This window comes from Melospiza melodia, chromosome 9 (assembly GCF_035770615.1).
Source record: "Melospiza melodia melodia isolate bMelMel2 chromosome 9, bMelMel2.pri, whole genome shotgun sequence".
Lineage (NCBI taxonomy): Eukaryota > Metazoa > Chordata > Aves > Passeriformes > Passerellidae > Melospiza > Melospiza melodia.
The window spans coordinates 34556895-34577464 of NC_086202.1; the positions used below are offsets into that span (position 1 = coordinate 34556895).

The following is a 20570-nucleotide window of genomic DNA, read 5'->3' on the forward strand; positions in this document are numbered from 1 at the left end:
TAGCACTAACTATTAGAACTATATTGAGTAGCAACTGCCAAATCAGATTAAATACTTGCTGATGTACATATTTAATAATCAGCTGAAATTATTTCTACTAAAAAAGTGGCAGAAGCATCCACAAAAGTATCATATGAAATATCACAGTCTATGCAAGTATCATTAACAAAGACACTGTAGTAGTGTAAAGGAAATTCAGACTCAGTTTTTGGGATGGACAGGAAGACACAGACACTGGATTTCTGCCTTCAAAATCCTGACTTATTTGTGTAAATATTAGAAGCTCCGTGGCATTCAGGCAGAAGGAGCACTCTCAGCTGATTGTGCTACACAGTTTAAATTGACACCCCCAGGGATCCATCCCAAAGCTGAGAGCCCGTGTTTATTTGGGAGCAACCCCTGCCCGAGGCCACTGCCCACAGCCCTGGCAGGGCAGCCAGGATCCTGAGCACTGCCCTGGCTCCACTGCAGCTAATGCAGTGCTGCTGCTCATTTTCACAGCACCTCTGTTAGCAAAACATTTACAACCTTCAATCTTTAAGTGATTTTTGATGAAATCATTGAAAGTGGAAGTTGTTTGTTCTTATCTATGGCTTATGATGCAAACACTGAGCAGCTATGGACTCTCAAAAGCATCCTCAGATGCTTAATGAAACAGTGCTGAGCAGTGAATGCCCCGAGAGGAGCAGGGAGGGAAGGGAAAAGGGCAATTCCTACACGTATCTCAAGCTGAACTGTGACTGCAGTGATAAATGTACCATTGCCTTTTGTGGCAGTGACAGACCAGAGCAGTGATGGGAATAGGACTGAGCAGGAGAGCTGGCATATGGGACTTCCACGTGGGTGAGAGGAGCTGGATGGAGCTGATACAAATCTGAGGGCTAGGAGGGCCAGAAAAAGGCAAGGAAGGCAGCAGAGTTCAGGATGCAATGAAAAAGCTCCACAGAATTTCAAAAGCATCTGGCTGCTGGATGGGAAGTAGGAGGATCACAGGTAACTCTGAAGTGGGAAGGGGCACCAGGAAAAGTAAATAAAATAGTGAGTTATGGTGAGGAACTTGACTAGGAATAGAACCTTTTTCTGTCCTCTGCCATCTGTGTGTCTCGTGGCCTCTTTGAGTGCAGTAAGTACAGAACTGCCACCTCAATTTGCTTTCCCAGGCAGAGACTAGAAGCCCAGATGGATTAAGGCTGTGAATTAAGACTGTGGCTATTACCAGGTGAGGAGCCCTGCCCAAGAAGGCAGCTGCACTTGGTGGTAACCAGGAGTACTACAGAGAGAAAAGTTTAGGCAAGCTGCAATCCTTGAAGTACTAGAGAATTACATTTAGTCTTACTACAAGGATAAAGGGAGACAGCTTTTGGAGGATGACTTTGCTAGATCTACTTTTTTCTTGTCTTGTTAATTTGTTTTGCTATTTTCACTATAGTTCTCATATTAACTCCAATACTAATGCCATTTTAGAAACAAATGTCAAGTAGCAAGAACAAATATGAGATGCTTTCTGAACAGTTTGCACTCTTTTGTTTAACGAAAGTGTCCATTTGGAATCGAACAATCTACAGAATGGGTAAGGGGTAAAAAGCCCAGTGATTCTCATTTAGTCTTTACACCACAGAAAAGTGACAGGCATAGTTCCAGAGCCTTCAAAAGGCACTGTGAATCCTGAATCCATGGGCTGCATGCTGTCAGGGCAGGCTGTGGGACATCCCAGCCAGGCCAGCCACCAGCACTGGTGTCTCTGTGGTGCATCCACAGAATCACCTCTGACACAGCAGCCAGCTCTGTCTGGGGTCCCAGTCCTACCTGAGCCCTGGTTGGAACTTTCCTATCATCAAAGTGCTGTGAAAATCCTGCAGACACATCCTGCAGTTCTCTGTTTGAAGGAACCTCCCCTGGTGCACAGGGCTCAAACAGCAAAACTATTCTCAAAGCTTGATAGCAGAGCTCCCTTTATGCTTAAACCACTGACCCTTCCTCCTTTCTCAACAGGATTTACAAGTTCCAGTGCTGTGATCCAAAGCACTGCTTGAATTAGATACATTTCCTTATATGAGCAAAAGGGACTTAGGCATAGTGATTGGCAAATATCTTTTTAATTGTAAGTCTGCTTTGGCAATGGAAAACACGATCCTGCTCCATTTAAACATAAAGCTTAGGGAAAAACAGAACAAACCAAATGCAACCCTGGGATTTTCTTGTACATTTTTAGCCAATCAGGAGAGAAATTAGAGTATTTCCACTAAAATATTATGAGAGCTGTTACAGCAGGTCAGGCCATTTCTTGCTATTTAATTACACAGAAGACAGAGCAAAAACCCCAAAACTTTGAAATCCACTCACTGAGATTAAATAACAATGAATGCAAGGTAATACCATATAAACAGCAGCAATCAGCTTATGTAATGAGTGACTCAAATACACAAATTTACTATTTGTCTGAGTAGCTTCTGATGTAACAAATACAAAACGTCAGGATCTTTTATTTCTTCCATGTTCAAAACTTGGGAGTTACAGAGTGGTGAGCTCAGACCCTAAGGTGAGCTGGTGCTTGCTGTGCCTTCTGCAATATTCATGCCCTGGGCTCCAGAGAAGGGCAAAGGAGCTGGAGAAGGTTCTGGAGCAGCTCAGGGAGCTGGGGGGGCTCAGCCTGGGGAAAAGGAGGCTCAGGGGGGATCCTCTTGCTCTGCACAACTCCTGACAGAAGGGAACAGCCAGGGGGGACAGGGCTCTGCTCCCAGGGGACAAGGGACAGGATGAGGAATGGCTTCAAGTTGCACCAAGGGGAGGTTTGTGTTAGGTATTCAGGAAAATTTCTCCACTGAAAAGGTAGCCCAGCACTGAAAGAGGCTGTCCAGGGAAGTGGTGGAATCCCCATCACCATCCTTGGAAGAGTTCAAAAACCTATGGATGTGGCACTTTGGGGCATGGTGGTGCTGGGTAAATGGATGGACTGAATGACCTTAAGGATCTTTTCCAACCTAAACAATTCTATGATCTGTTCCCAGATGCCCACAGAGCAGGAAATGAAGAGCCAGCTGTGCTTCTCAGCACACACAACTGCTACCTCTGATCAGCCACAAGAAGAGGAAGAGCCACAAGAGTTCACCTATTACTCAGACAGATACAAATCTTCCTTTTGCCAGACTTCATCTGGCATCATTAAAGAAGAAACAGAACTTCTTACTGAAGGAGATATTTAAAACCAATTTTATAACAAATTGCAGACTTCTCCAGGCAGGTCTTTACCCCCCTCCACTTGCAGTGGATTTGAAAGAGCCAGTCTGTGAAATGCAACAGCTGCCTTCCCCAGAAAGAGCCTGCAGCAGAGCCCAGCTCGGTCCCAGCTGGTTCAGCTCCATGCAGCCCTGTTCACTGACACCCACCAAGACACAGAGAGAATGTTCTTTGTCTCTTGCACTAAAGGACTGATTTCAGGAGGCAGTAAGTGTCCTGCAAGAGCGGCTGTGTGTAACAGCTTCACTTGTCAGCAACTATTTTACTGCCAGCTAGACCAGGGGGAGAAAGGAAGTACAGACACCACCACCAGTATCTTCCTTTGTTATCATCAATTGGATGAGATTTACACATCATTTAATTCAGAGCACGGCAGAAAAAGCTCCTGCACTTAAACTTGCTTCCTGTTGTAAGGCCATCATCAAACACACAATGGCAGCAGAAAGAAATACCAGCTTTGAGAGCTATCTGCTCTGGTACTCTTCATTTTTTCAACTACATCTAGCAGCACAAGAGTTCTCATGAAAGCAACAGCAATAATGGGATATAAAATATGTATGAGTCTGAATGTGTTCTGTCACACATGGGCTCTGTACAGAGTGTTTCATGCTTGACAGCATGCTCTGATACAAGTAGACAGAACAACAGATGAGAAATCTACAGCTTAAAATCAAGATTATTTTGTTACTTTTTCCCTTTCACTGAGAGCAGAAATAAAAGTGCTAAAACATGTGCAAAAACCCTACCAACAAATTAATAAGAGAGGACAAAGGCAAAAAATTAGAGATAAGCATAGTTCAAAACATCAAATGCCCCAACACTTCGGTGCTCCTACCTGATGTGTTGTATTAGCTGAGCCACTCAACTCTGCAGAGATGCTGTGAGCTGACATTAAACTCTGTATTTGCTGCTTTAACAGTGTGACAATGGCCTCCAGCATTTCTAAATATCCAAGAACCCTTTTTTTTATGTAATTACCTTGTGAAGTCAGTCATCTCCATCATAATCACACACATCCTCTTGGCGAGAACAATTATGTCATTGCTGGTATCATCCCAGATTTCAATCTCTGCATCAAGCTTACTCTTCACTTTTTTGAAGTCAGCCACTTGCTCAGCTATCTTTTCCTTTTCAGCTTCTGGCAATTGAGTCATCTTGGCCTAAAACAGAATCATTTGATTTGTAAAACATCTATGTCAGAGTATTTGATTTTTTAAACAAAACCACTGCACATTAATAAATACACAGTTTAAACACCCTGTGGCCTGAGCCAACTGCTTGAGTTTGTGCACTTCTAAATTTCAGAATTTGTATGTTGTCACTGGGTGGGGCCAAATAAATAACCTCAGTGTAATAGGGGAAGTGATGTTCCTGAAATCATTCATTTTAACAGCAAGAGAGAGATTATTAAATTCTTCCAAACAGCCTTTACGAAATATGACTGAAATTTTTTCCTGTTTCCTACAGCTAAGGAGCAGTTTTAGGTATGATACATGTAAAAGTTATTTATTCAGGTACAAAATAGTCAATGAAAAGGGTTAATTGTCCTGAAACACTCAGGTATGCTTCTTCTCTCTTCTGAGAAGGTTCTATATTATCACTCTGGGAATTAAAAAATATTTAATTGTTCAAATATGCATCTTCTGTCTTTGCAGAAGGCAAACAGGAGGCAGAAATCAGGATGTGCAGAAGATTACCGAAAGCCCCTAAAAATGCAGCATGGTCAGAGAAATGCTTTTGTTTAATGCTCTCCATGAGCAAGATGAGCAGCCTGCTGCAGTCACGGGTCAGACTCCCCTCCTGTGCCAGAACCAGGCCAGGGAGCAGCCAGGGGCTGGGACATTACACAGCCACATGGAGATCCTGGCCCTTCATCATCCTCCCACCCCAGAGAGAGGAGCCACGCTGCTCCTGATGGCTCTGCTGCCATGCTGCTCATCTCACACCTTCCCTTCGGGCTGCCAGGAACCCACAACTACACACAGCAGTTATTAACACACTGTCATTACTCCGTAATTACACAATAAATATTTGGTGACTTATTCTTGTTTAGAAAACACTGTCTACCACCAGTAAAATGGAAAGTTAAGGCCACGGCTGAATTGCTTCTAATTAATAAAATGGGCAATCAGTTCCATACATAATGTGTATGTTTTCCAAGCCATGTGTTTTTAGAGATTTTATTTATGCTAGAAGCACTGTCACAGGGTTAGCTTTCTCACTTAGACAAATTACTGAAAATTACAGGTTTCCCAGCATGTACCTGTAATTGCAGTCACACACAGAATCACAGAATGGTTAAGGGTGGAAGGAACCATCTCACAGTGGTCAGAATTACCCCACGGTCACAGAACTGGAAAGCACAAATATTTGGAGGCTATTTCTCCCATGCTGTTAAAAAACCCCTAAATGCCCTACAGAGGGAAGAGAACTTTTATGATCTCATACATGTCTGCTGATGGGTGGATGTCTGTGGTATTTCCTAGCCCCCAGCTTCAACAGTGTTTTGAGTTCAAGATCACAGGCCTGGATCTCAAAACCACAAGAAAGATGGCATTTTAATGAGGGAACTGTGACATACAGCATCCTGCTATCTGCCAACAATAATGAGCTTCAGGTGGAAGAGACATTATCCACTGGAACAAAGGGCAAAGGAAATTATAATTCTGACCTTGTCTTGCCTCTCCTTTCCCTCATACTGGTTTTAAATCATGACCAATAAAAAAAGCAAGAGTATACAGAGCCTTTTAAACATGGATTTAACTTTGTATCAAAATAAACAACACAACAGTAATTGTGAAATGAAGATCTGAATTAAATGAACTATTACATGAGTGCAGGTTCATTCTGTCAAGCAAGAAAAAATTATTTTTTCACTACTTTTAAGACAAAACACTATTATTACAGTAGCAGGTAACAGATTTAGGACTAGGTGAGAGGAGAAGTTATATCTGTGATATTTCCTTCCTTCTATTATTAAAAAAGTAAGGATTTCTTCTTAAATTTCCCTGACGTAACTTTTCTGAAGGCTGTTTCTCCCTGGTAGCTTGAGTCTCCAACACTGCAGTTTGCATCACTGGAGTTGCCACATTTGCCACCTGACTGACCCTGTGAGACTGGTGTTTCCTTTCATTGCCTTTCCATGTTTCACTCGGTTCTGGTGTTTCATTTCATACCTTTCCATGTTTCACTCGGTTCTGGTGTTTCCTTTCATTGCCTTTCCATGTTTCACTCGGTTCTGGTGTTTCATTTCATACCTTTCCATGTTTCACTCGGATCTGGTGTTTCCTTTCATTGCCTTTCCATGTTTCACTTGGTTCTGGTGTTTCCTTTCACACCTTTCCATGTTTCACTCAGTTCTGGTGTTTCCTTTCACACCTTTCCATGTTTCACTCAGTTCTGGTGTTTCCTTTCACACCTTTCCATGTTTCACTCAGTTCTGGTGTTTCCTTTCGTTACCTTTCCATGTTTCAGTCAGTTCTGGTGTTTCCTTTCATTGCCTTTCCATGTTTCAGTTGGTTCTGGTGTTTCCTTTCATTGCCTTTCCATGTTTCAGTTGGTTCTGGTGTTTCCTTTCATTGCCTTTCCATGTTTCAGTTGGTTCTGGTGTTTCATTTCATTACCTTTCCATGTTTCACTCAGTTCTGGTGTTTCCTTTCATACCTTTCCATGTTTCACTCAGTTCTGGTGTTTCCTTTCATACCTTTCATACCTTCCCATGTTTCAGTCGGTTCTGGTGTTTCCTTTCACACCTTTCCATGTTTCACTCAGTTCTGGTGTTTCCTTTCATTGCCTTTCCATGTTTCACTCAGTTCTGGTGTTTCCTTTCATTACCTTTCCATGTTTCAGTCAGTTCTCCACCAATGGAACTGAACTTTTAAGGCCATGTAAGGACACATGGGGGGTGTAACTAAGTGCTGATGATTTTGATTCTTCTCTCCCTGGGTACCCTGCTGGCCAATGACATCCCAACCCTAAGAACTGGCCTTCTGCTACCTTTGTCTTGGGCTGCTCTCCAAGGATCTGACTTTCACATAAATTTTGCCTGTGCTCTTAAAATCTCAGACTGACATGTTTTTTCTTTCCTGACCCCTAAAACCAAGTGACAGGCCAGACCCACACCAGCACCATTCTTACCACTTACAGGGACCAGGAAGCAAAGAAAGGCAACAGAAAGCAGCGCAATACATTCATGCAAAATCAAAGAATCTCCCTTGAAAATTATTTAACACTTCCAGCTTTGTAGGCTGCAAAATGTCATGTAACTATAGAGAAGAAAAGAGGAAAACACTGTTTTTCTGCACTTTTGTAGGCTGCTAGGAAACAAACCCCAGCTTCCCAAATAAGTACATGGAAAACTTCTCAGAGCTTTTACATGCAAGAACACAAAAAAACCTGTTCTTCATATACTGTAGTTATAAGAAAATCTCAGAGATCTCAGAAGAACAGATTTGTGTCCCTACTTTGCCTTGGGAGCTGAGGCTTTCATTCCATCAGAAGCCCTCTGGTCTGTTCCTGCTCCCCTGCTGCAGTCAACTGAACATTTGGTGAAAAAGAACAGGACCCCTGTAGATCACTCAAAGTATAGCAATGTATTTCAATCAGGCTGTTTCACAACAGCTCCAATCATGGCTTTTAACTGGCTTTTTCTTGAACAAACTTTGCAGAGCACTGTCATACAACACACACGTGAGCTGAGCCCTGAGCTGGTGAGTGACATCCCTGCTGTGGCACGAGGTGACCCCTGAGGTCCATTCCAGGCTAAACCATTCCTGAGCCTGATTCTGTTTGAGTGCCAGGGTGTTCCTAAGAGAATTCATGGAGACACCACTGAGTCAAAGGGACTGTCAAAATGAGCAGGACATGTCCACTACCTTTTACTGCTACTTCTCCTACTGAGGGAATCAGTTTGTGAGATTGGATGAAGAGGGGACAGAGATCTGTTGGATATTCAGCACTCACAGCTAAGTGAATACACGCCCCCAGAGATGAACTGTGTGGGTTGTGGTGCTGACAGAGGGGAGAAGCTCTGTTTCTGTCAATACTTTACTGCCTGCTGTCACCAGCTGCCTTCTCCCCATTTCAAGAATTGCAGCACGCCTGCTGAAGTGCAGCATTCCTTAAACCACTTCAGAGAGTGCCTCATTTGTTCTGCCATGACAGTTCTGCTGCACTTTTAGATGCAATATAATTGGATAAACCAGATGAGGAGGTGAAAGTGTTGGGAGATAGCAAACAAAGTGTTTAATGCCATTTTTGCATCAGCCTTCACTAAGAAGGTTGGCTTAGATGATGCAAGTATGGCATATTGAAAGCAATTTCTCTTTGTCACAGGGCATAGGCCCATAGATGAAAAAGCATCATGCCCTAAATCTGGGCTTCACCAGAGCTTTGCCACTGGCTCCCACGTCATCCTTACAAATCACCTGGAGAAATAAGGTCTAGATGTAATCTCCAGTGGGTGGATGTAATATTGGTTAGAAAACTGCTTGCAGAGCACTTATCAAGAACACACACTGAGCCAAGGGATCCATCAGGAAAAGCTGGGAAGGGAGCAGCATTAGTCAGTGTTCCCACAGAACCAAGAGCCCACACTGCACACTGGCAGGGGAAGAGGCCTGGTTTACAACTCCAAGTGCCCTTGAGATCTAAAAACATCACAGGGCATAGTGCAGCTGAGACAATGACAGAGTTTACCCCTAAGAAAAATCCCCAGCACACACACACAACTGAGACAGAAGCAGCCATGGGCAGCTGTGTGGGTGGGAATTTGTGACTGGTAAAAGGCTGTGCTCATGGCAGAAAGGCAAACCTCATACAAAGCTCCTTGTGAACTATGCACACAGCAGGAAATACTGCAAAGCTCTCACTTGTGCTACTGAGATCACAGGTGGCTTCACACATTTTGCAATATAAATAGTCTGGACACAAAAATTAAGAAATTCATTAACCAGCTGCAGAGCACCCAGAGGAGAGAGAGACTAAAGGAACATACAGGAAACTTCACCCTGAAGAGAAAATCAAGGTTACTGGAGTTATTCAACCTGGAGGTTCCAAAAGAGGCCATAGAAAGGATGTACAAGTACATTAAAAAAATACATACAGAGAGGAACTTCACTCTGTGTCCATTCCAGATGAGTGCTAACACGTTAATTGCAATGTATGAGGTATAAGGACAAAAACTTTCCAATAAACCATCAATTCCAGTAATGAGCTAAGTAGAAAGAGCAATAGAATTGTTCATATATATGTGTGTGTCAAGAAGAAGTGCATTTATTCTGCCCTGGGCCAAATGGCTGGATTAGCCAAGTTCTTGAGGTTCTTTCCAGCTCTACTTTGTAGAAGTATATAATATACTGCTGCAACCTTGAGTATTTCAGTAACTTAATCTCTTTACGGAAATTGGGTTAAAAATTGGCAAGAAAATTAAATGCTTTTGATAGATCATGACTCCTGACAGGGAATCTTTTGCTATGTATCAAGTGTCAAAATTACTATTCATAGAAGCTACTCAAAATTACAGTAGTTATCTTCATTATGCTTGAATTCGTACCAGTATTTCCTGCTTGTGTAGGACTTTGATAAAAATTCAAAAAATATTCTGAAATTGGATTTTTTATTAACAAAATAGCACACACTTCCTGTTAATGCACGTCAGCATTTCATTAAATGTAGGAACTTAGATGTACAGTATTTGCCACTTGAATAAAAATTGCTAATTAATCTGATGGCAAACCCAGCTTCCCTTCTAACTACTTTTAATGCAAGTATCAACAGTTCTTCTTGCTCTTTGCTGTTTTATCCAGGCTTCCCTCTTGGAGTTTTGTAGATTTTTAGAGCTATATAATTAATCATTGTATTTAAAATGCAATACAAATACAACAATGAAATAACTTAGCCTGGATTTTCTCATTCACAGAACACAAACACACTGTATCCACTCTTTTTCAGCTCAGAATTGTTGCACAAACACAGTGTGCAACAAAACTGTATAAAAAATTGTCTTAATCCCAGACATTTTTGTCCACGCATTCACAAAAGTCCTGTGAAAAAAAGTTCTGTATGCAGAACTCTGACACAAAAGATGTGGGTGTGTGGCTGCCTGAAAGAGTTCTGCTCTTGCCACCCCTAAGTGGATTAAGTTATGAGATAAAACATTTTGCCTCTTTCTCAATATGATCACCTTAACCTGCAGCAGCAACTTTGAATTAAGCTAAGCTGTTCTTATCACTAATTTAGTAACTTCAAACACTTAAAAGTAATTTTTCCTGATCATTAACATGTACTTTGTCCTCTAAGCTGAAAATTAACTGGCAAAATCTTACTCACCCCTCTCTTCAACACAGAATGCCATGATAACAAGGCACTAGCTCACTCAGTGGAATTACACTGATCATGGCAGCATAAATAAGTCTGAGATAGGCTTCCAGAGCTGACTACACAAATTACACACAACCACCAGAGGAAGAGCTAACTTCAGCTGAGAAAAACTGCATTAGTCCTTGGATCCATGAGCAGTACCTGTTCCTACAGTGGCTAAGGGATTGATCCTAAGGAGCCTCTTCTTCAAGGATGTAAAACCATCCTACAAATAATCATCAGTATTTTTATCCAGTTTGAGTACCCAGAGATCTCCCAGCACACTGCCCACGCTGACCTGTATTCCCCAGCATGGGATGGTGCCACAGGCACTATTATATTCATCTCAGAAATAGGAAATTATCTGAGGGACAAGATCAATGAAGTAACATTTTCAGGATGAGCGAGGAAGATCAATATGAGGTCAAATCTCAGTCTTACTATCTCACCCCTAATCTCTGCTCTCTCTCTTTATGGAGATAGAGTCTGAAGGTGTGATTAATAATACATGACTTTTTCATACATAAGGGAAACAAGATTTGCCAGTTAAGATGTAGCCTTTGTTACAAGTGGCATACACACATCACATCTGGTTTTATATGTTGTGATAAAAACAAAGAAAAAAGGCTTCAGCTCCCCACTGGAGCAGTGAGAGATGTGACATCGAAGAAATTACAACACTCTTGACAAAGCAAGAGGAATCAAGAGTGCTCCTATGCAGAATGAATATGGAGCCAGATATGCATAAATAAAACTGAATTATTATAGCTGGAATGCCCAAGAGAAAGAACTCAAGGAGGAAAAAAGGCTGCTCTGCAATCTCGCCAAAGGACTTCTGGAACACAGTCATTCCTGGTGTCAACACTGCACACAAGAGTCTTCCAGCAGGACACAAAGCTGCTGCACCCCACAAACCACACACTGCCCAAAGCTCTACATCTGTCTTCCCCACACAGATCCCTCATGGCTAAGCAGCTTCTGGGTATAGATCTTCAAATATCAATATCAAAGAGCACTCCAAACAAAGAGGCCTAAAATCACCTGTTCCTGTTTACTGCTGCAGCAGCAAAAAGATTTGTTAAGACATCTTAAAAAAAAAAAAATGTGTGCAGGTATCTGTCAATATGGTCCTCCAGCCTGAGTGCATATGTATATAATTTAGTCAAAGCTATAATTTTATACTGCTTTCAGGGGGTGATGTGCCATTTATGGGCCCAATAGCAGGACCTGAAACCTAGGAAAATTGTTTCTAAACTATAGAATCAGGCTTTAAGCCATGAGCTCTATCTATCTGTTCCACAAAAAGGAACATTTACAGTAGCTGTATTGTTTTAGGGAGAAATGTGGGAAAACCAGAGATGCCCATACTATAATGTTAAAGTATGGGGGGTTTTAGCTGCATTAACAACAGGCTGTGTGTGACAGTCCCTTCCACCTCACAAGGAGAGGCACATCCCAGAGACATCTCCCCACAGCACCAGTCTGTGCCTCTGATTGTGACAGCCAGCTCCCACCTGCCAGTCCTCAGCATCTACTCTTGCTTTGTGCCCTCTCAAGTATGTGTTATTTCCAGTTTTCAAAGAGAAGCATTCCCTTTGAAGAAGTACTCTGGTTTAGTGAGAAGTAGACAGCATTGCATGAACATGTGATCTCCGAAAGCTTTAGTGGATCTTATTACATTTTGATACTAAGAACCTACAAACTGCTACTGGTGTTTTGGCAGCAGGAGCACTCCAGCTGTGGAGAGGCTTCCCAGAGCAGCCTTTCCCTGCCGGCAGAGCTGCTCCAGCCCTGCCCCACGTACCCGGTCCGTCCTGCCCTCGGTCTGGGCGCTGCTGCGGCTCCGGGTGTCCTGCTCCTCCTCCAGGTCAGACACGTCCTGCAGCTCCTCGGGCGTCTGGGAAAGGCAGCAAAGGGTTAATGCTCAGTGTCAAACATCTCCTGTTGGTCTGACAGACACCAGCAGCCCCGGTGGAGCCCTTAGCAAACTCTGGGTTTATTCGGGTGCTGCTAGCAAAGGTGTCTCACAATAAAACCTTTATGTGACAAGGACGGATTGTGAGTGTGTCACTTACCAGTTCTACTGAGCAGCACAAGCTCCTGCGCAACCACAAAAAATAATCATCCTTAACTTGCTATTTTTGCACATGGCATTATTTAATATGCCACTGTCTGTTCCTTCCAGTCACACGCACTGCCAGTTGGTTCTGTGATTCTGTTTCATTTACAACAAGAAATTTTCTATATAATCCAGACCTTCAGATTTATTTACTGCTTCCCTTTTACCAAAATATTATTAAAAGAAAAGGGTTTTCATGCAGAAGTTCTGAATTTTATAATAAATAACACAGCAAAACACCCACGCTGAACATGACTTTATAAAGGATACTAAATAAAACATTAAAAGCAAGTTTCTTCTACCACCAAAACACTGCACAATGAAGCATACAAGGTTTTTGGGATTACAAACCACTTAAAAAATACTATTGGTTCTGCCAATGCAATAGGGCACTCAGGAAACTTTCCTTTACCAAGTAAATTGACAAAAATAAAAAGCAAAAATACACAGAACCAAGCTCTACAAAGCTCGTGACAGATCTACCACCACCCTGACATCTAGAGCTCCAATTAGAGGGAAATCCTGATGTTCTGAGTCCCCCAAAAGCCTGACATTCCAAGAGAAACATGACAAGACCAGGACTATCTGATAGCCTTAGAAAAAGACAGGCAGAAAGAAACCCTGCCATTACTTTTACCCAATTTTCAATCAAGTCAAATATAATGTTTTAAATGCAGAATTGCTGCATATTCTCACCTTCATGTTTTTACTGCCAAGGCATACACAAAGAAGATCTGTTAAGAGGGACACTGCAGGGCTCTGTCATTTATTTCTGGGTCCATGGCACTGCAATGGCACTGCAGTAACCTGAGTAAATCCACCTGCGTGCATCTGTGTCCTTTGGGAAAGAACCTCTGTGGTCAGAGGGTGGCACACAAACCACAGAGCTCAACAGCAGCCCTGAAACAAGGCTCAAACAGCTCTCCATTGCTTCAGCAGCACACAGACCATTTCACTCACTAAGGAAAATCATCATTTCTATGAGATAACACTGCAAGAAATAACTCAGTGCTGGTGCACAAGTTGGCAGAAATAGAATGCTGGGGGTGACAAATACAGCTAAACTTCCTCAAGAAAACAGGCAATCAATTTCTGGCACAAGATAAGCAGAAAGCTACACTGCCAAAGTGGGGGAAAGGAGCATCTTATTTTCAGGCAAAGACTAACACTGTTCTGAAGTCTCAGTCTTAATGTGGAATTAGACCTACTAAGAATTCCACAGTAGCCAAAGGCTGTTACCATACAAAAGTTGTTGGAAAAAGCTGCAGTATGGAAGCAAAATGGAATTTTGGTGGTGATAGATATCCCTACCAAAAAGAAAACTATCACAAACTCCCTTTAATTGAAACACCAAGGGACACTCTTATTAGAGGACCAATAACAAGGGATATTAAAACACAGTAACTTCAGCTTCTCAGGATTACACTGACTCCCTCAGGCAGGTAAGAGCCTTGATTAAGTTTACAGAAAAAATAACTCCTTTTAAATTTAAACTATACTTGGGTTACAATTACAATTTTAAATACCACATTGAAATTCTTGGGTTCCAATAAAACTAGTTTGGCATTTTTTCCCCCAGTGATCATAAAGCTGGACTCATGGCAGCAAAGCACCATTCCTTCCTGGGTGAACAGCTACCTGAGAATGCCACACTTCCAATACAGGGTTTCTTTCTACTCAATTGTTTTCTCTCCTTGGAAGCTCTTTTATGCCATTCAAAGCAAAATTTGTGGGTTTTTTTTCATGCTGCTCTTATGATCCAATACCTGAGACACACCTGTATCTGCTGATATGAATTTTCCAGGTGCCAACACGTGGCCATTCAAAAGGAATGCCTGACAACTGCATGGTTAAACTGGCATGAACACGAGGGCTTGCAACACAAAACAGTGTGCTAGCACCAATAAACAGAAACTGTGCACAGGGAGAGCAGCACAGCTGGAGCACTGCAGTGAGAAGCATGGAAAGAAGCTGAGAGTATTGTTTAAGACTCCTAACAGGCATCTTATCAACTGCAAGTGACAGAAGAGGGAGAGATTTGAGCACTGTACTCTGTGATGCAATGAATACGAGACATAAATGGCAAATTCACTGTGAGACATACAAAGCATGGGATTTCCAGTAAATGTAAGGAGAATGCTGAGGGGTAAAATGAAGCACAAGACTCCAGTCAGCAACAGCCTACAGACTCGTGTAACACATGGTAAATGGAGTTTAGAAACAAATTTGAACAGAGAAAAATGAGGTTTCCAGAGGCCACAGGAGCAGAACTCTTGAATAGTGTCCCTTGGAAGGGCTGGAGGAGGGGAGAAATTCATTCCCAGATGAAGCCTGAGCAGCCTGCACTACAAACAGGGGGATGGAGCAGCTGGCAGTGCAAGTGACACACAAGGGTGGGCAGGACACCTGGCCCAGGGCTGCAAGAGATTTCAGTCCTTTGTGGAAAGCCTTTGGTGATCCTGACAAAAACACATTCAAGTACATTCCTACACATCCATTCTAGGCTGTAATTCCATTACTGTGGCTGACAAGCTACACAAGCAGCATGTACTCCTTCTCACATTTCAATGATTGTAATAAATCTGCATTCTCAGTGGGTTTGCTACTGAAGACTCAGGCTGAGGACTCAAAGTCATATTTATAGCAAAGTCTAATATTGATAAATTTGACATCTTGCTGGTACTCAACTCCAAGCCACAACAGCAAGTCATTACTATTGCACCCAGGTGATTTCAGGATATGAATTACCTTTTCATCTATGAAATGAAAACCACTCTCTGATGACAAACCTTTTAATTTGCTTTCTAGGAGGATTTTAAAGAGAATAATTAATAAAACCAAGGGCTTGCCCCTAGTCTTCAGATCTCTGCCAGTTTTTCTAAACTGGCTGGAAATGGGCTTTTTGATTTCTCTGGTTTTCAATCCAAGCTTTGTAGAACAATTTGTTTGACTAAGTTTCACAGCATCTTCTCCAACACAAAGTTTTTTTATGAAAACCCCCTCAAAAGTGATCATCCAAAGAACTTTATTTATATCATTTGCTTGCAAAGGTCACATATAACTCATGGAACCATCAATCCTGCCCATAAAACGTTTCAGCTGCTAGAACATAATGCAGAGCCAGGTCTAAAATCTCAAAAAACACAACATAAATGGACAAACAGGCATCATAGTGCGAAAGGAAGCTATCTCCTCTTACCTAACATTCAATTAAATGCTGACCTTCACACTGTCATTATATGCTCTTATGCTTTATCTTATCTTGGTTTCAACAGCCCCATCAGTCATTCTTTTTCACAGATCAATACTAAAATGCAGAGCAGACTAACACCTTAACAGGAGCTAAGCTGGTAAGTGATGTCTTCATTTCAGCACTGCAAATGCAGCTATTTGTGCTATGTAAATCCCACAGCAGCAGCAGAAATGCTTGCATGCACTCCAGGAGGATGAGAGTTGGTCTATTATGTCCTTCAGTGAGCACACAATGGCTTACAGAGATTATCAATTCTGCTGTGGACATTTGCCTAACATCCTGATTTGAACATCTCATCCTGTCAGGCTGCACATCACTCGGGGTAACAAACCACAGCACAGTGCCACAAATGCAAAAATACCATGCTCTGCAAATATTTAGCTACTGAGTGATATTTCTGGGTATTAGTCACAACACAACCATTATCTCATACTTAATTCTGCCAGGTGACACACTGCCAGAGCAAGAGTTTTGATGCACTAGAAAGAGAACAAGAAACCATTGTTTATCTTTTCTGAGCAGCTGAGTAGGAGCCTTACATAATTGTTGCTACCTAGTCATTTACAGTACCTATCAAGTTTTTGCTAAAAGCAGTTGAGTGTTGAGAACAATGAACCTTACATCATAAAAGTCAAATTAAAATACTGTGTTCCTAATCTGTCAATATTGTGACATATCAATACTATGGTAAATACCATCCCCTCTGTTAAAGATGATCACCTGCCTATTCTTGAAATCTATTCTTGGCAGCTCCCTTAAAATGGTATCTTTAGCATAACACATGATTGGGGATATTTTTAACAAAAAAAAAAAACAAATGCTAATTAAGCCAGAGAGCAGAATTCTGCCTTTGATAGCAGTAATGTCACCAAGCACTGGCAAGGAATTTGTCATCAAACAATAGTAAAATCATTATCCTGCCACAGCCTGTACACATTTTCATTTTCAAATGTAGGTACTAAACATTTCTTGTTACTAACAGAGAAAATTCTGCAAAAAAACTTCTTTAGATATTAAAGTTGAATTCCTGTTGAGATCGATGAAAATAAAAACTTTGGTGAAAACAATTTAATTATGGGAATAAGTGGACACTTTAAGGTGAAACCATTTTCAGTAATAAAAGATATTACAGGATTAAGAGTACATGTTTTAAAACTCGGAAATGCTGAGAACCCACAGTATGGGGCAGAAGTTGCTGTGTTGTCACTGCATGATTGGAGGTTTTGTTTGCTTGTTCCACAAGTCATATCAGAACATTCTGCTCCAGGAGATTAAGACCAAACAAGTTCAAATTAATCAGCATTAGAGACAGCAAGGCAGATCAACAGCCTGACTCCCTGTGCTTCCAGGTCTCACTGGGCACACACGAGGATAACCATCTTCTCAGCAACCAGCCAGGAGACAGGGCAGGGCTGAGCTGAGGAGCACAACTGCAAAGTTTAAAGTGCAAATTCTGAGCACTTCCCTCTGAAAATCCTTTTAAAGGGAAACTGTGAGGTTGGCACATCTAAGTAAATTGGCACACAGAGTTTTAGCACCTGTTTCCTATCCTAAGCTACATTTTTTGTGCTGGGAATATGCATTTCAGCCCTATTTTCATTGCTTCCCCTTTCCTTTCCCCAACAGTACCCTGTATGTGTGCCACTCTCACAGAATGCCCACAACAATTGAAAGAGAGATTTACTCCAGGAAATCCTGACCTAGTTATGCTGCACAAAAGCTCTGCACACATCCTTAACTCTAAAAACTTGGGGGAAACTTGACAGCTGCCTGAAAATCCCATCTAGCAATGGCATTGTAGCCAAAAGGGTCCAAAGGCACGAGCAGGGTGAGATTTACAAACTGTGGTGGCTAACAGCTGGCCTGGAGGCTCATGGTGCTAAATAATCCTAATTCTAATTTTATAACTAATTACAAATGTAGGAATTCTACAACTCAACCAGTCTGGGCTGGTGGGGACACAGGCAGCTATTGGCCACTTCAGCCAGGTGGCAAGTGGTGCAGCCCATCAGGAGTGACCCCACAGCCCCTGGGCTCCCAGAGCAGGGTCAGCAGTGACCCCAAACCCCATCAGCTCCCAGAGCAGGGTCAGCAATGATCCCACAGCCCCTGGGCTCCCAGAGCAGGGTCAGCAATGACCCCACAGCCCCTGGGCTCCCAGAGCAGGGTCAGCAATGATCCCAAACCCCCTGGGCTCCCAGAGCAGGGTCAGCAATGATCCCAAACACCATCAGCTCCCAGAGCAGGGTCAGCAATGACCCCACAGCCCCTGGGCTCCCAGAGCAGGGTCAGCAGTGATCCCAAACCCCCTGGGCTCCCAGAGCAGGGTCAGCAATGATCCCAAACACCATCAGCTCCCAGAGCAGGGTCAGCAATGATCCCACAGCCCCTGGGCTCCCAGAGCAGGGTCAGCAGTGATCCCACAGCCCCTGGGCTCCCAGAGCAGGGTCAGCAATGATCCCAAACCCCCTGGGCTCCCAGAGCAGGGTCAGCAATGATCCCAAACACCATCAGCTCCCAGAGCAGGGTCAGCAATGATCCCAAACCCCCTGGGCTCCCAGAGCAGGGTCAGCAGTGATCCCAAACCCCCTGGGCTCCCAGAGCAGGGTCAGCAGTGACCCCAAACACCATCAGCTCCCAGAGCAGGGTCAGCAATGATCCCAAACACCATCAGCTCCCAGAGCAGGGTCAGCAATGATCCCAAACCCCCTGGGCTCCCAGAGCAGGGTCAGCAATGATCCCACAGCCCCTGGGCTCCCAGAGCAGGGTCAGCAATGATCCCAAACACCATCAGCTCCCAGAGAAGGGTGAGCAAAGATCCCAAACACCATCAGCTCCCAGAGCAGGGTCAGCAATGATCCCAAACACCATCAGCTCCCAGAGCAGGGTCAGCAATGACCCCACAGCCCCTGGGCTCCCAGAGCAGGGTCAGCAATGATCCCAAACCCCCTGGGCTCCCAGAGCAGGGTCAGCAATGATCCCAAACCCCCTGGGCTCCCAGAGCAGGGTCAGCAATGATCCCACAGCCCCTGGGCTCCCAGAGCAGGGTCAGCAATGATCCCAAACCCCCTGGGCTCCCAGAGCAGTGCCAGGATAGCACAACTGTGCACGTTCCCTGCTGCCCTGTGCCCCTTGGCACGCTCTGCCACAGGCCCCTGTCCATTCCTGCAGGTGACAGCTTTAGAAACTACAGCATGACCAGAAAGGATGCTCAGATTTCAGGGCTAGAAATCCTTCACTAGGTTACCTGAGGAGTCACTTGGGAACCTGGAAGCTTCTTTACTTTTTTTCAGTTATTTTATTTCAAGGAAGCTCTTTTTTGGGTATAACTTTTAAAGAAGACTTTCAAATCCCTACGAATAAAATAAGGTCAAACATAGGTGTTACAATCACACAACTCTGCTGTAACCCCAGCCCCTGCCTTGATCCCATCAGAACCATGACAACTGACACACAGCTTCACACAAAGCACAGCCTTGCTTATGTTTATGAAGTAGGAGAAATCACCATATGGCTTAGAAGCCTCCATTTTAAACTCAGAAAACTAATAATTAACAAGAACAGAACGGTAAAGTGATTTGTTCTTCAGCTATCTAAAATGTATTCCCCATTTCCTCTGCTGGGTTGACATACATTTGCTCCATCTAGTGGGAAGCTAATTAAGACATTTCATTTATAATGGAAATACTTGCTAAGCTGTTTAAAAATGGATTGTGAAAAATGAATTATTGTGGTGGTGCTTGCAGGGGTCCCAGGATGAGGGAAGAGACGAGAATGTTGGCTCCATGTTTCAGAAGGCTGATTTATTATTTTATGATATATATTGTACTAAAACTATACTAAAAGAAGAGAAGAAAGGATTTCATCAGAAGGCTGGCTAAGAACAGAAAAAGAATGGTAACAAAGGCTTGTGGCTGACCGAGACAGTCTGGACAGCTGGGCTGTGATTGGCCATTAATTAGAAACAACCACATAAGACCAATCACAGATGCACCTGTTGCATTCCACAGCAGCAGATAATCAGTGTTTACATTCTGTTCCTGAGGCCTCTCAGCTTCTCAGGAGAAAAAATCCTAAGGAAAGGAATTTTCATAGAACGTGTCTGCAACAAATTAAGCCATTGGTTTTTTGCTAGTAATCTTCGTAAAGCAAATCATATATGGCTTTATATATGAGCAGTTCCTAACTGTGTTTGAAACAGATTTCTAAACGTCACCTCAACCTTTGAAAATGAGAAGAGATTAGACCTTGCTTCCTCTCTCTCAACTGTGTGTATGAAAGATAAACAAAAACATCTTTACTGTCAGCCTGGCTAACCTCAAAGGCAACCAGAGAGGTGCCTGCATTTTGCTCTGTGAAAATTCATAATGGTTCCATTTTTAATTCAGGCCAGAGGAACAAAGTGCAGGCTGCTGACCCTGCCATCAGTCCCTGCAGGGTCACAGCCTGACTGTCACTGTCCCAGAGAACCCTGGGCAGGAGCCAACAGTGCTCACACAGCATCCTGGCATGGAGTGAGGTGTGGCAAGAGAAATCCGCTTCTGAGAACCAGAGTGCTCAAATTATACTTTAAACCAGGTAGGGGAGTCTGCCTTCCTGCAG

At 43.0% G+C, this 20570-nt stretch overlaps 1 protein-coding gene across 2 annotated transcripts in view; it reads right to left on the reverse strand.

The window, feature by feature from the left end:
• Positions 1–20570, reverse strand: part of CTNNA3 (catenin alpha 3) — a 429736-nt gene that overhangs the window by 47072 nt on the left and 362094 nt on the right. For both annotated transcript variants that reach the window (XM_063164177.1, XM_063164176.1), the window contains exons 14-15: positions 12401–12493; positions 4216–4397 (exon numbers count right to left, since the gene is read on the reverse strand). In XM_063164177.1, coding sequence (XP_063020247.1) covers positions 4216–4397; positions 12401–12493 — 275 coding nt within the window. The remainder of the gene's footprint in view (positions 1–4215; positions 4398–12400; positions 12494–20570) is intronic.